This window comes from Monoraphidium neglectum, assembly GCF_000611645.1.
Source record: "Monoraphidium neglectum strain SAG 48.87 unplaced genomic scaffold scaffold01184, whole genome shotgun sequence".
NCBI lineage: Eukaryota > Viridiplantae > Chlorophyta > Chlorophyceae > Sphaeropleales > Selenastraceae > Monoraphidium > Monoraphidium neglectum.
Genome location: NW_014012444.1, coordinates 3,090 through 16,551, shown reverse-complemented (window position 1 = coordinate 16,551; position 13,462 = coordinate 3,090). Strand labels below are relative to the sequence as shown.

General features: G+C 57.3%; 3 protein-coding genes across 3 annotated transcripts; 1 reads left to right on the top strand and 2 right to left on the bottom strand.

Annotated features, from left to right (window-relative positions):
• Nucleotides 1-494: 494 nt before the first annotated feature.
• Nucleotides 495-1,841, bottom strand: MNEG_6949 (Pre-mRNA-splicing factor SYF1; the record flags this gene model as incomplete). The annotated part of the gene is made up of 3 exons (XM_014044581.1): nt 495-623; nt 896-1,147; nt 1,629-1,841. The coding sequence occupies 3 exons, from the start codon at nt 1,839-1,841 to the stop codon at nt 495-497; spliced, it is 594 nt and encodes a 197-aa protein (XP_013900035.1).
• A 5,652-nt stretch (nt 1,842-7,493) lies between these two features.
• Nucleotides 7,494-8,507, top strand: MNEG_6948 (galactoside 3-L-fucosyltransferase 11; the record flags this gene model as incomplete). The annotated part of the gene is made up of 3 exons (XM_014044580.1): nt 7,494-7,583; nt 7,685-8,227; nt 8,469-8,507. The coding sequence occupies 3 exons, from the start codon at nt 7,494-7,496 to the stop codon at nt 8,505-8,507; spliced, it is 672 nt and encodes a 223-aa protein (XP_013900034.1).
• A 424-nt stretch (nt 8,508-8,931) lies between these two features.
• Nucleotides 8,932-9,798, bottom strand: MNEG_6947 (hypothetical protein; the record flags this gene model as incomplete). The annotated part of the gene is made up of 1 exon (XM_014044579.1): nt 8,932-9,798. The coding sequence occupies one exon, from the start codon at nt 9,796-9,798 to the stop codon at nt 8,932-8,934; it is 867 nt and encodes a 288-aa protein (XP_013900033.1).
• Between the last annotated feature and the right edge of the window lie 3,664 nt (nt 9,799-13,462).

Genomic DNA, 13,462 nt, shown 5'->3' with positions numbered 1-13,462 from the left:
CCCCCGCCCCACCTTGGGGTGGCGTGTGACGGTGTCGCAGAGCTCCAGCCACAGCTGGTGCTTGCTCTTGCCCTCCAGGGAGCGGAAAGTGTCGTCGTTCAGCACCGCCGCCAGCCGCGACGCCACCTCGCCCCACAGCTCGTGAGCCCTGGGGGTGTCGGGGTGGTGTTTGGTGTGTGGGTGAGAGGAAAGGGTCCGCGGCCGCAAACCCTTGAAAACCGGCAGGCACGCGGCTGCTGTTTTTGCGACTGCCTGCGCGGCGCCGCTCCTCGTGGCCACGCCTGCCGCCTGCCCACGGGCCCCAGCTGATGACCGCTGACTGCTGGGATCAACCCACAAACCGCTCACGTCACAGCCCTACCTGCTTCCTCTGCGCCCCCTGCCGTCCCGTCTCTTGACACCCCGACCCCCATCCCCCTCAAACCCCCCACACTTTTTCCAGTGCCTGTTCCCCTGCCAAGCCCGGCCCGGCTCCCCATCCGCCCGGGTCCCCATCAGGCCGCCATCTGCCCTGACCTGCAGTACGCTATGAGCTCCTCCACGTGGCCGGGCTCCAGCTGGAGGTAGCGGCGGTACACCCGCAGGGACGTCTCAACAGGCATGCCCGGCTCACCCACAAAGCGCTGCGCAAGGGGGCGGCAGGGGCGACCGCGGCGGCACGTCTGCGTGTGGGCGTGCGTGTGTGCCTGGGCGAGCGCGCCAGCTGCTGGGGCGCGCAGGGCTGCTGCCGTGGCAGGCTGCTCCTTCCTGGACCGGCCACCACTCTGCTACACCAGCTGCCTTGTTGTGGCGCCGCACCATCCCGGACCTGCCCCACACCCAGTTAACCAACGGAGCCCCAGCACCACCCATGACATGCCCCTTCCCTTATCCTATTGCCTCCTGGCCCACTCACCAGGAACAGCACCCACACGCGGTCGTGCTGCGTGATGGGCAGCGCTGCCAGCGCGCGGTCAAAGGCGCGGCGCGTGCCCGTCACGCCGCCGCCCTCCAGCAGCAGCTCCAGGTAGTCCAGCCACACGCGCGGCATCTTGTGCATGGACACCAGCGCGCGCTCGTACGTGTTGCGCAGCGCGGCGCGCGACGGGTGGTCGGGGCGGCTGCCGCGGACCGCCAGGCGGCGCTCGGCCAGGTATGCAGCCCACAGCTGCGGCGCGCGTGCGCGTGCGAGGGGACGTGCGCGTGGCGCAGGCGGACATGTGCGCAGGTGACGTTTGCGGTGGTGTGCAGTGAGACAGTGTACACGTGGATTGCCATGTGCATTTTGTGTGCATGTGCATTTGTGCATGCGCGCGCGCGCGCATGTGTGTGTGTGTGTGTGTGTGTGGCGCCCAGGCGTGACGTTGCACCCCGCCTCGACTGCAACTGACGTTCGCCCCCACATTTTCGGACGGCAGGGGGGGCTGAGAGTTAGCGCTGGCGGGGAGGGGTGCGTGGGGGCCGATGAGGGGCGCAAGTAGGTTTGTGAGGTGTTTTTGTGCGTCGGGCAGGGTCCGCGAGGGGTCTGGCGGCCTGGGTTGCGCGCTCTATGCGTGCGCCTCGGGGGGAGTTTTGCAATCCGGGCTGCGCCAGCCGCCCGGCTGAGGGCCCATGGGGCATACACCCACCCCCCTAAGCAAGGTCCCCACCTTGTAGCTGCCTGGCAACGCCTTGAGGGCGCGCTCGTACAGGACGTACCGCCGCCGCGCCGACGCATCGGTGCGCGCCTGGATGTAGCGCCACCACATCTTGAGGCTGTAGGGGTTGCGCAGCAGCTCCTCCTCGTACAGGAGGTCGTCATCCGTCGGCATCAGCTCCTCCAGCGCGCTGAGCTGCGCCTTGCTCGCCACGACGGCCGCCATTGCGCAGCCGTCCGGGCCTGGGCCGCGCAGCGGCGGCGCGCGCGCTGCGCCTTAGTGTTCTACGTCCTCTGCAGACGCACCTGCAATATATTAATCAATCTAGATTCACAACAAAAGAGCTGCACGCTCGTTGTTTCACGCAACACCCGCACATAAGACGTGGGCAGATCGCGAGATCAGTTCTTCAAAGATGGTGATGCCGCACACTAATTATATGAAACATGACGTCTATCCTTGGTGTTGATTTTGGCTGCTACACTGAATGGCAAGCACTGCACCATCGCCGGTGATCTTACGATGTGCAGCACAAATAGTGCTCGTGCTGCCGGCGGCAAACCTCTTGGTTCTTGTGGCTGCAATCAAGCACACCAGCGCCCAACAGGGACTGGGTGCATGGGTTGGATGCGTCGTGCACACCGCAGGGTCATCAGTGCTGCCCCTTGACGGTAGTGGCCCTATGTATCAGCATTGGAGATGATGGTGGTGGTAAAACAAATTTCAAAAAGAGGGCAAGGTGGGACGTGGGAGAAGCCCCCCACACATTGTGGTAACAAGGCCCAAACGTCCTCTGATGACACCGTGACTGCGCCCACCAATGGGACTTGGGACATGGCCTTGTGCTATTCCCTCTTGCTTCCTAGGCATGCCAGTCATACGTGGTCCAAATGTTAATTTCATTACTTGATTCGATTGTGAGGAGTGTGTGTTCGAAGAGGTGTGATGGTTCCAACATCTGCATGCAATTAACTATTTGCATGGACTCAGTGCAACCCCTTCGGTAGAGGTGTGTGAGCATTGCTTGGCGCTCAGAAGGGCAACACAAGAAACAAACCCATGTGCAGCATTTCGCTTTGAGCTGTGTTGTTCCTCCAAAAGTGCATTGCAGTTTGCTCAAAACCATGGCACCTCGCTTGAGGGCGACGTTATCCTGCTGGGTGTGGCAGCACGGTCACAAAGATTAGCAATTCGTACGCACTTTCATGTCTGCGAACTGTGCCTTATCAGATAGCCGGGCGGTCCTTTGACTGTCAAGTTGATAAGAGACGCACTTTGACAGCTGGGCGGGCCAACACTTCACGTGCCAACGCCCCATCCAACCCATAAACTAAAATCTGCTACGCAAGTACTTTGGCCAGCATTGCGCACAACACTACTGCACCTAAATTACAGCAGGTTTCATTTTCCTGGAGCCACCTTTGACATCAAGCCAATGGGGCTATGCCTCCCTGAACACCAGCTTGCCCAGTCCGCCGTCATGCGATTCGTGGCCAATCAGCATTTCCATCCCCATCACTCACGATGACAACATGCAAAACTTGGGCACACTGTGACAACATCTCTGCACAGCACGTTTCAACTGCGAGAGCAAGCTGTCACATCAACCCCCTGGTAAAGAGTGCAGGCTGTACCAGTCAACCTGCCCGTGCTGCTCTCGGGCCCATCTTGGGTCGTTGGTAGGCTGTGTAATACAGCGTACCGCATCACATTACCGTCGAAATCTATCCTCTACAGTGGTGATGACATATTCATACCATCATATTGGTGAAAATACTTTCTTAGTGCAACGCCAAAATTACCCCACAAAACTGCTCCTCACAGCAAAATGCACATGATTCGCAATGCGCACAACCATCAGTATGGGTGACGACAGGTACATGTGTACATATTGTCTAGATCATTATCATCAACACCTGGCTGTATGAAGTTTTCTCTCACCAGCCGGTGGTTTTTCTTTGCTGAAATTTTCTAACATAACACACAGGAGGGACAAAGTTTAGGAGTCATAAGAGTGCTCAGTGGCACTGTGCAGGTTGTGTACATGAGCCATTGTCGCGAGGGTGAGCAGTGGGCAATTGAGAGCGGCTTCCTGGCAGTTCAAGCTGCAGAGTGCGTGGTCATGCTGCTCAAAGCGCTGGCATGACATTGGCACGATTGCAATTGCAGCAAATATGAGGTGTGCCAATCACATGAAATTTTCCGAGGGTGCAGAAGTACACAACCTTTGGATGTCAACCCTTACTGCATGTGCGCGGGTCCCACTTGATCACATAGCCCAAGCATTTTCCGACCCCCGCCCTCACTAGCGATGTACGGACACATGGCAGCGATGGATCCAGGGACATAAAGGACATGGCATTTGTGCCACTGGCTGACCTGTACGCAGGAATGCCCAGCACAAGGCCCAACCATCCACTTCAAGAACACGCGCGCATGTCTAGTTTCCTGCAAACGTTGCTGTCGGGCGTGTGTGTGGTCGGCGATGAGCAGCAAGCAACGCAAGGTTATTTGCTAGTGATGAAACAAAGACAGCAATTGCTTAAAAAGTGTCATGATCTGATAAAACATCTGAGTGAGAACAACATGCAGGATGGTAGATCCAGCAGCAATATCACGCGGACGGCTGTCATGCCGAGACAATACCGTATCTTGACCGCATACTATTGTGCAGCAGCTATGGCCCGTTGCAGAGACTTTCAGGCCACGAGCCTTCGCTGCTACCGCATCAACCTGCATAGTTGAGTTGATAACATTTATCAGTGGGGTAAACCCTGTGTGCTATCAGTGCCTGTCCCCAGCACACTGATAGCACACAAGTGGGTGGGGGTGTGAGGGAGGGACCCCTCGTGACCAAGCGAGAGGGAGGTTGCAGCTTGTACCAGATAGAAAAAGATATATTCAAGAACTGTATCTAGGTGGCTCGAGGGCCTTCGACCTCGAAGCTTTTATGATTTCAGGTGCGCGGCTGCTGAAATGGTTGGCTGGAGATGGGCTACGGCAGCACGGCACAAAACTGGCCGAGAAGCGTTTCCGCATGTTTCAATCGTAGTAACCACGTATCACCCTCAAAACTGTGAAAACACATCGCGTTGCTTGATCCGGTGCCCGGGGGTAAAATCCTTTGCCTTTGCCTCAGCTGATCGGCGCAGAACGCTACCTCAAAGTGCTGCTGCAAATATGCACCAGATGTTTTTATGCCACATACACAGGATTGCGCAATCAATTTTTTGGGCCCCCTCCTTCGCTGCTGCACCACCACAACGTGCCGCGGATCTCCAGCCTTGTTGCGCGGCGCAAACCTGGCGCAAACAAGCCCCTGCCCGAAGATTGCTGTCACTGCCCACCACACCATGAAAGTATATGCTGAAATATTTAGTAAATATTGCTTGCTACGCAAGGGTTGGGGCTTTCTGTGCATGCGTATGATCAATCTTGTGGATCTCTGTGACCAAACCAGCGCTGTACGCGTGCCCCCCATGAGTGTGGGCATCGCTCGCAGCCACTGCAGCGCTGCTGTTCGAGCTTGCTATCAAACTCAACACATGTGATTGTTTTCATCACCTGCCGCGCCGGGGCTGGGGCTCTCCGTGCATGCCAAACCTGACTTGTGGGTCCGATACCCCAACCCGCAATGCACAGGTGCCCCCCATGAGCGTGGGCGTTACTCCGCAGCCACTGCAACGCTGCTTTCTGATTTTTCCGTCACTGCTCATCACATAGAAAAGTACATGCTTCTTGCTGCAACATAACAGGGGCTCTTCGTGCATCCCAAACTAGAAATTTGTGGGTGACCCTCGCTGAGCGCGCGATGCATGTAGGTCCACTGGGAGTGCTGTTCTGGTGCAAACGAGAGCTGAACAGCACTGCAATTTTATTATGCTGCCACAACATGGATAAATCTATACTTGAACGGCGCAACGCCTGCCTCCAATTGTCAGCACAGCTTGAATGCAGAGTGCCGCTGCCAGTTGTATAGCGCACCAACGAACTGCATCAGTGAGGCACCCCTGACGGAAGAGCCACAACAAGTGTTTCTTTTAGGAGCTTAAACAACGCTGTCGTCCACGCGCGCTGACGGCTACGAGGACATTGGTGCGCCGCTGTTGAGCAGATGTGTTTTGCGCAGCAGCCCGCCCGGCGGCGTCCACCTGCCCGCATGAATATTTGTTCCTTACACATCCTCAGGTAGTCTGCATATGCTTGAGGCTGAGCGAAGCACTCAGCTCCTGAGTGATGAGGGCGGCTGAGCAGGCACCCAGGGCGTGTCCCTTCTTCTGGTACCTATGCGGCATCGCCCGTCACTCTTTTCACACGGGGACGCCTCCTCTCGCGCAGTGCACCGCGGTCCTGCTTCGCGTGATCTTTGCCGACACGCCCACCTTGCCTAATCCGCTGGGGCCCCTGTGCCCCCCATTATATGCAGGCATATACCTGATCCCCCGCCGGCCCGCCAGGCCCCCCTTTGCCTCGCTGCTCCTGGCGGACAGGTTGCGCAGCCCTCAAGTTGGCCCCAAGAACCCCGCTCGCGCGCGATGTACTGCATTGTGTGGGTGTCGCGCCCCCCCAAGGCTTTATTCTCGCGCTGACGCCTCCTCCCGCGCAGCCTGTAGGCACAACCTTGGCACTCTCCCTCCCTTCCGCCGCAGGGGAGGGCAGGCGCTGAGGTTTCCCCCTCGCGTTGCGCCGCCTCACTGCGCCCATCGACCGCCCCCTGGTTTGGGTCAGGCATGCATTTGTACCTACAATTCTCTCATGCCTGATGTGTAACCTTGGTGCTGCGGAGGCTCGACCCTGATCTTGTACCTCGCTCGGTTACCAGGAGTGTGCCCCCAACCCCCAACCCCCCCCCCAGGGGCACATCACCACCAGCACCCACGCGCCAAGCACACCCTGATACTCGGCGGGTGTTTGTACGTGCAAGCATGTGTTGATCCTTGCCGTCAAGCATGCTCACACTCCGTTGCATGTCACAGGTTCACCGCCGCAAATACGAGTCCACCTCACGGTCGGTTACTTTGCTGTCATCCCATGCCCGTTTGTCACCAACAAACACAGACACGAGACGGGGTCCATACGATGCACATCCCAGTGGTTTGGCTACCCGATCTGGTCCGCAATGGATGACCGACTTTCGATCTCAGGCCTTGATGATCCGTGAGCCACTTGGCGTTCACACGAGACAATCATGTCCCACGGACCGGCACTGTGGATCGCGGGCACTGCAGGAGTGCTGATGCTGCTGCTGCTTTTCGTAGACCAGATGTCGGAGCCAGCGACGAGGCCACTCCCCTACCGCTTGTGGGGAGGTCCTGGGCCCACCGGGCACCGACTAAGCCCTGCTTCACCAGACGTCAGCGTCATGGTCAACATCTCAGGCACCGTGTCAGGCATTGTGCAGCAGCCTGCCAACAACCTGACAGGACTGCCACAGCCGACCAGCAGCTTCACCAAGCCACCTGTCAGCAACAGTGCGCAACCTCCAGCGCCAGTCAACGCCCAGTGCGTGCACAATAAGGACGTGCTGGTGGTGCTTGCCACCCCCCACTTCATCAGGCCAGACTTCACACGTTCTGTGTCGAACTGCAGCTTTGAGGTGATTGGGTGTTGGGGGCTGCCGTGCACATCTGGCCCTCGCCACTGTGATAGCTCTGACCGCTCCAAAACGCTGCGTCCATCCGTGAACAGGGGCAGCCCCTAACCTGCCGGTTTGTGCAGGCCACATCAGAGGCAGATGCGGTCTTGCTTGGCGCAGATGTTGCGCTGTACCACGCTCCGCATGCGTGCAACGCCCGTTCGACCGCGAAACCATCGCCGCCCAAGACCCCGCCGCCGCCGCGGTTGCCAAATGCGAAGCATTTGCGCGTGATGTTCTCAATGGAGAGCTCACAGTATTATCCGTGCCTGGACGACCCCGAATACATGCGGCTCTTTGATCTTGAGATGACGTACCGCACATGCTCTCAGGTGAGCACTGAGCAGTTGGACGACGGCTGCAGTGCCGCTGTGTGTTCAGCTGCGTCTGTGGCGGCGCGGCTCACAGCCCGCCGTTGTTGTGGCGTTTGCAGGTGCCCGTGTATTACCTGGACATCTACCTGCGAGACTTCCTCAGCCCCGACCAATCGCGCCTGCTGCCCACGCTGCTGCGGGCGCCTGTGCCGTTCGAGGAGAAGCTGGATGCTGTTGCGTACGTGAACAGCAACTGTGAGACGCTGTCACCACGCGCGGAGATAATGCGCGGGCTGATGCGCCTCGTCAGCAACAGCACGCGCGTCAAGGTGCTGTCTTATGGAAAGTGCGACAACAACACACCGATGCCGGGCCCCAAGCAGGAGCTCATTGCGCGCCACAAGTTTTGTGTTGCGATGGAGAACAGCATCACGAAAGATTACGTCACTGAGAAGCTGTGGGATGCACTCATAGCCGGCTGTGTGCCCATCTACCTTGGCCCGCCCAACGCCCGCGACTTCCTCCCGGACCCCGACGCTGCAATTGTTTACGGGGCGGGGTCAAACATCACCACCCCCGAGGCGTTGATGGCGGAGCTGGAGCGCCTTGCCGGGGATCGCTCCGCGTACGAACGGATGATGGCGTGGAAAAAGAAGACGCGCGTGGAGGAGTTTGCGCCTGCTTTTCAGAATTTGATTCACCAGATTGAGTTTAGGCCCAGCATGCAGTGCAACTTCTGCCAGATGATTGCAGCTCACAGACAGGCACCAAAGAATTACACAACGTGTTTGTTTAATTCAACGTGGAATTCCACCAGATGATTCCTTGAGAGTGTATCACTGTATTGCTGCCTATAGAAAGGTGTAAATAGGGTCTGTGTACCTGATGGGTGCCTCACCACAGGCGCTCCACTGCAACGCTGCGTTGGCCCTCTTCGCATAAACTCTTAAGCTTTCTTGCGCTGAAACTCAAGCATAGGCTCGGTGCGAATACACACAAACTCCTTGAATGTACCCCAGACAAGAGCCCGCACCAACCTTCACAGATCTGGCTAAGGCTTACATGATAAGCAACCGGCTAATTCTTGATTCAGAGCGTTCACACAAAGCCATGTATACAAACAAAGAAAATGCAGCCTGCACAAGGTAGCCTACATCTATCGCACTAGAAGTGCAGATGTGGCTGACTGTGAGGCAAAAAAAGGGGCGTGAGTGTGCACCAGGCCGCCAAACCCGTGGCAAGCTGGTGTGCAAATCAGCCTTGGCACCGCCTGCTCTGGCAACCACGGTTCTCGGCCACACCAACAACGTGTCCCGGCTGCGAAGCAGGAACATGGCTTGAACGTGCCTCTACAGGGTCAGGGGCGCTACGCTCGCGGGCAGCTGACTAGCAGGTCCTCCTGGACAAAATCACGTTGCACCAGATACTCCCGCAGCTTGTCCTCAGAATCCAGCAGCGCCGTTGAGTTGGCCACCATATCGAGCACCCGCTGGATCTTGCACCCGTAGCCCAGCAGGGGGAGGAACGTGCTGTAGATGTCGGTGCGAGGCACATTGTCGCGCGCCCAGAAGAGGGGGGTCACCTCAATCATTATGTGCCGCACACGGCGCGCCGCCAGCATGCCCTTGAGAGACTTGAGCACCGCCATTTCATACCCCTCTGTGTCGATTTTGATCATGTACACCTCAAGACTTGTTTCGTTGAGGAGCAGGCCGTCGAGTGACACGCTGGTGCGCTGGTACGTCTCTGTTGTGGGCACCGTCTGCTTTGCGGTCGCGCCGGGCCCCGTCGGCAAGAAGAACACCCCCTCGCAGCGAGCTGGCACTGACAGGTTGAGTGTGGTGGGCACGTCCGACACCGGCGCATTGATGACAGCTACCAAGTCGCGAGCAACTACGGGGTATGCTCCGTTGAGGCAGTAATTTCGGCGCACGAGGTCGGCGCACGCCTTCTGTGGGTCAAATGACAGGACTTGGCAGCCATAGGATGCCGCGACCATCGAATAGAAGCCTGCGTTGGATCCCACATCCAGGAACAGCCCCAGCTGTTGAGAATCTGCGCCGCCGCCACAGCCTTGTGGAAAAAGGCGCGTGAACATGTCGTGGACAGCGCGCTCCCCGGGGTCGCGGGTGATCCACTTCATAATCTCTCTGCTGGCAGGGTCCAAGAACACACGGTTCTGCTGCTGCATGTACAGAAGGGAGTCCGACAGGTTGCGCTCCGTGGGCAGCATGCTGACGCAGGCCAGTGGCGTCGTCAGGTTTTTGATGTGGGGGTACTGGCTTGCCGCTAATAAGCCCTGGCCCGCAGCCGCAGCCGTCGCCGCGGCTGCTGGCGGAGCGGCTGCTGGCGCTGCCGGTGGTGCTGCCGACGGTGCTGCTTGTGCTGATGCTGCTTTCTCTGTTGCTAGTGCTGCTGCTGGTGCTGCTGGCCCTGCTGCCACTGCGTCTGCCACCGACACTGCTGCTGCTACCGCTGCCGCTGCTGGTGCTGCTAGTGATGTTGCTGCGGTTGAACTTGCTAATCGTGGCGCTTTGCTGCCGGTGCCGATTAGAGCCAAAGGGCCGCCTCCTGCACCATGGTTGCCACTTGCACCAAAGTAGCCCAACAAAGCCCCCAGGGCTAGCCCTAGCGCAAGGGCCAGGAGCAATGCAAAGGGGCTCCGGCGACTCGATATGTGGTGCAGCGACATCGCTGTCCCGTCGGATCATGCAGCAGCAGGCATATTCAAAAGTGTGCAGTGCACCAGGGAGCGGGGCCAGCCCGGTTGTGATGCCACCACACCCTTGCAGTTGCGGCAAGGTTCTAAGGGGGCGGTTATTAATTTGATGCCGGGACCTCCGCGTGCGGGCTGAAAACAAGATCGCTTGTAGCGGCCGTGTTGACTGGGCTCATACTTCTACGTAAAGAAAATCATAGTTGATTTGTTATGCTCGGGTCGATGGGCGGGCATGTGAGAGCGTCCAGCACAAGCACTCGACCTGGGACCGAAGCAGTGATCGCACGCCCCTTTTTTCTGCTGTGTGCCTGACTGCAAAGTTCACTGGCAGGCCTTCGGTATTCGGAAGTGTGTCATATTCATTTAGTTGATTTTGAGCTGAGAGGGACCACAATCCTGTTGACAGAATTTCACACAGGCACTTGCACTTGTCAGACGGTGATGGCAGACAGCAGGTACCGTACTGTAACTACAAAATTGAAATTTGTCTAGCCATCAACTCCTACAGCAAGCCCCCCCAGACCACCCTGTTTGCCAGTCGAGACGTTGCTTTATCACCCAAGATCACAGCATGCCCAGCATGGCCTGGCGTTGGTGCGACCCAATCATCGGGCGGGGTGCACCGAAACACGCATAATCAAGGAGGGTCCCGGCGCCCGGCCCACCATGCCTCATGCGCTTGGCAGCTTTTCTGGGCTTTTCAACGCCCTCAGGTATTGTCGTTCGGCGGCACAATTCCTCGGGGTCCCGCCCCTCCGACAGCACGACGCCCGGCAACCTGGCCACCCCAGGTTGCTCGTATGAGTTGATAAACTCATATCAGCAACCCCGAAGACAGCCAAAGGAAGACGTCTTTGGAGGTCGGAGATAAGTCGGCGGTTGACACAACTGAGTGTGCGGGCACCCTCCATGAGTGACACAGGTACATAGCATCACAAGCCAACAGGCAATAATAGGTTTACGACGTATCTCTGACTATGTCAGTGGGTGAAAGTGAGTATAAAACATCATGTTTGTATGCGCGAGCATGCTAGTATACGCCTGCCATAAAACCGCCATCCGAGCGCTTTTGTGTCAAAGCATCGGAGTGCATCTCCGGCCTCTGCCAAAGCGTGGGGGGCGCATACCTAAGTCAAGGTATCTGGGTATCTCCATGAGCAGCCTTGTTAGTGACATCACACCAAATCGTATGATCATGCGATTCCACTTGGGGAGCAGCAATGTGAACTGCGCTGGGTCTCTGAGATTATATCATGACATCATTTACTGGAACTCTGCATGCGCTATGCCTTGTCCTGTCACAGTACCACAACACCATCCACGCCCTGCTTTCCTGCTTCTGAACTTCCACTCAATTCGCTTCTCTGGGATATTCAGGCCCTCATGCATGGCCAAAAACCCAACGTCATGGTGAGAAGAGTTTTGTCTGCTGACTGCAGGGTGTGTTGAGCCCCAAAGTTTGCTTGCAGGCTTTCCCCCACGTCCTGCTCACAGAGGAAGCATGCCCAATGCCCTGTATATATGAACTTATCGAAGCAACAGTGACAGCCTAAAAAACCATGGCGTACCATGACTTACAGCAACATATGCATGTAGTATAATGGGTGCACGATGTCAAAAAGTGGAATGGTCACCAAGTACGGCCAAGCATGCGTGGCCAAGGGTGTCAGCAATTGGTGTATCGAAAATGAGCACACAACTCCCGGGCCGCTGCACATGTGCTGTGCCGAAAGGCATGAGCGTGAAGGTGCAAAGATTGCCCAGGACCATCATTGCAGAGGGCATCCCACTGTGGCAGGGTCGCTGAGGAATTGGCATGCGCGTTGTACCCTCGCTCAGAGGCAATGTGCTTTGCCCAGGGCACGTCATCGCACCCAACAAATCCAGACTTGGCGCACACAGCCCTGGCTGTGTGTTCTGTAAAATCCTCAACCCTCCACCAACATGTTGCCCAAGTTGACGCCTTGGAAGTGGCTTTGACCCACCAATACAACGCTTTGACCTCCCCTGGGATCAGCGGCCAAAATTCCCTCAACTGCACCGGCAGCAATGTTTTCAGGTCCAGTTCACCGACAGTCGTGTTGGAAGTGGCATTGAGCACCGTTCCCGGCGGTGTCCAATGCCAGTAAAGTGTGGTGTTGGCCATACACGTCCAATGCTCCGAGGGTATCGTGAAGTTCCACCTGGTCTTCTGCCATGAGCGTACGATGGCCAGTGGGTGGCGCACTTGCAGAAACACGTCGGTAAATATCTGGAAGTCGCCCGGTGGATCGAAGGCTCGCCGCCAGTCAGATGTGCCCAAGCGTCCCATGCACTCATGTCCAATGAGATATCCGGCTTTGCCAAAAAGCTGGCTTAAAAAGCCGGACCCACTGTAGCCGGCTCCAGTGAACAACACCTTTGGCCGGGCAGGTGGGGGCTTGCCGATGGCGTCGCGCCTGCAGTGCAGCTCTCTGTTCCACGGGGACTCCACATAGCTGTTCCAGCCTGAATGGCCTGGGACGGGGGCTGCCGTGTCAAGAAGTGCATAGTGTACCAACGAGAAACACGTCAGGGTGCCAACAATGTAGAATGCGGTCTTGATGGAAAAAAATGGCAGCCTCCAGGTGCCTGTTGACGGGCACATGCGCGAGCGCAGTCTCATTTCTGTCTGGCATTCCTATGTGTGATGCGAAGCCCAGACTGTCATGTCCGCCTGTACGTCGACTCAGCGTTCCATTGTCTCCACGCCCTCCTGGGGCAGTCGGTGCTGCCAAGCCTAGGAAGAAAGACACGTGTTGACTTGAATGTGACACACGTGTTCAACAAAAAGTTGCGAACGTCGTAGCGCACGCAGACTGGGGTGTGCGGGGAACACGCAACGTTGTCACACTTTTGCTTGAAACCCCGGAGATTCAAAGGGGATTTTGTACTTTGGGCGGACCAAATGAATTCGAAAAGGGTCCGCCCATGATGAGGTACATAGATGCATCAAGCTCATGATGCGAGAAAAAAGCACGATCATCACCTGGCTCCGCAGTCGCGATGTGTCCAGTGCTGAGTTTGGTCTCTGCGGTCGCGTACAGCCACTGTAGATGGCATTCCAGGGGTCAACTCTCTGGCACCATCTCTCTTGGACGGCGTACTAACACCCATGACTATCAATCATCGTGAACTAAGAAACATGCCGACGAAGCCG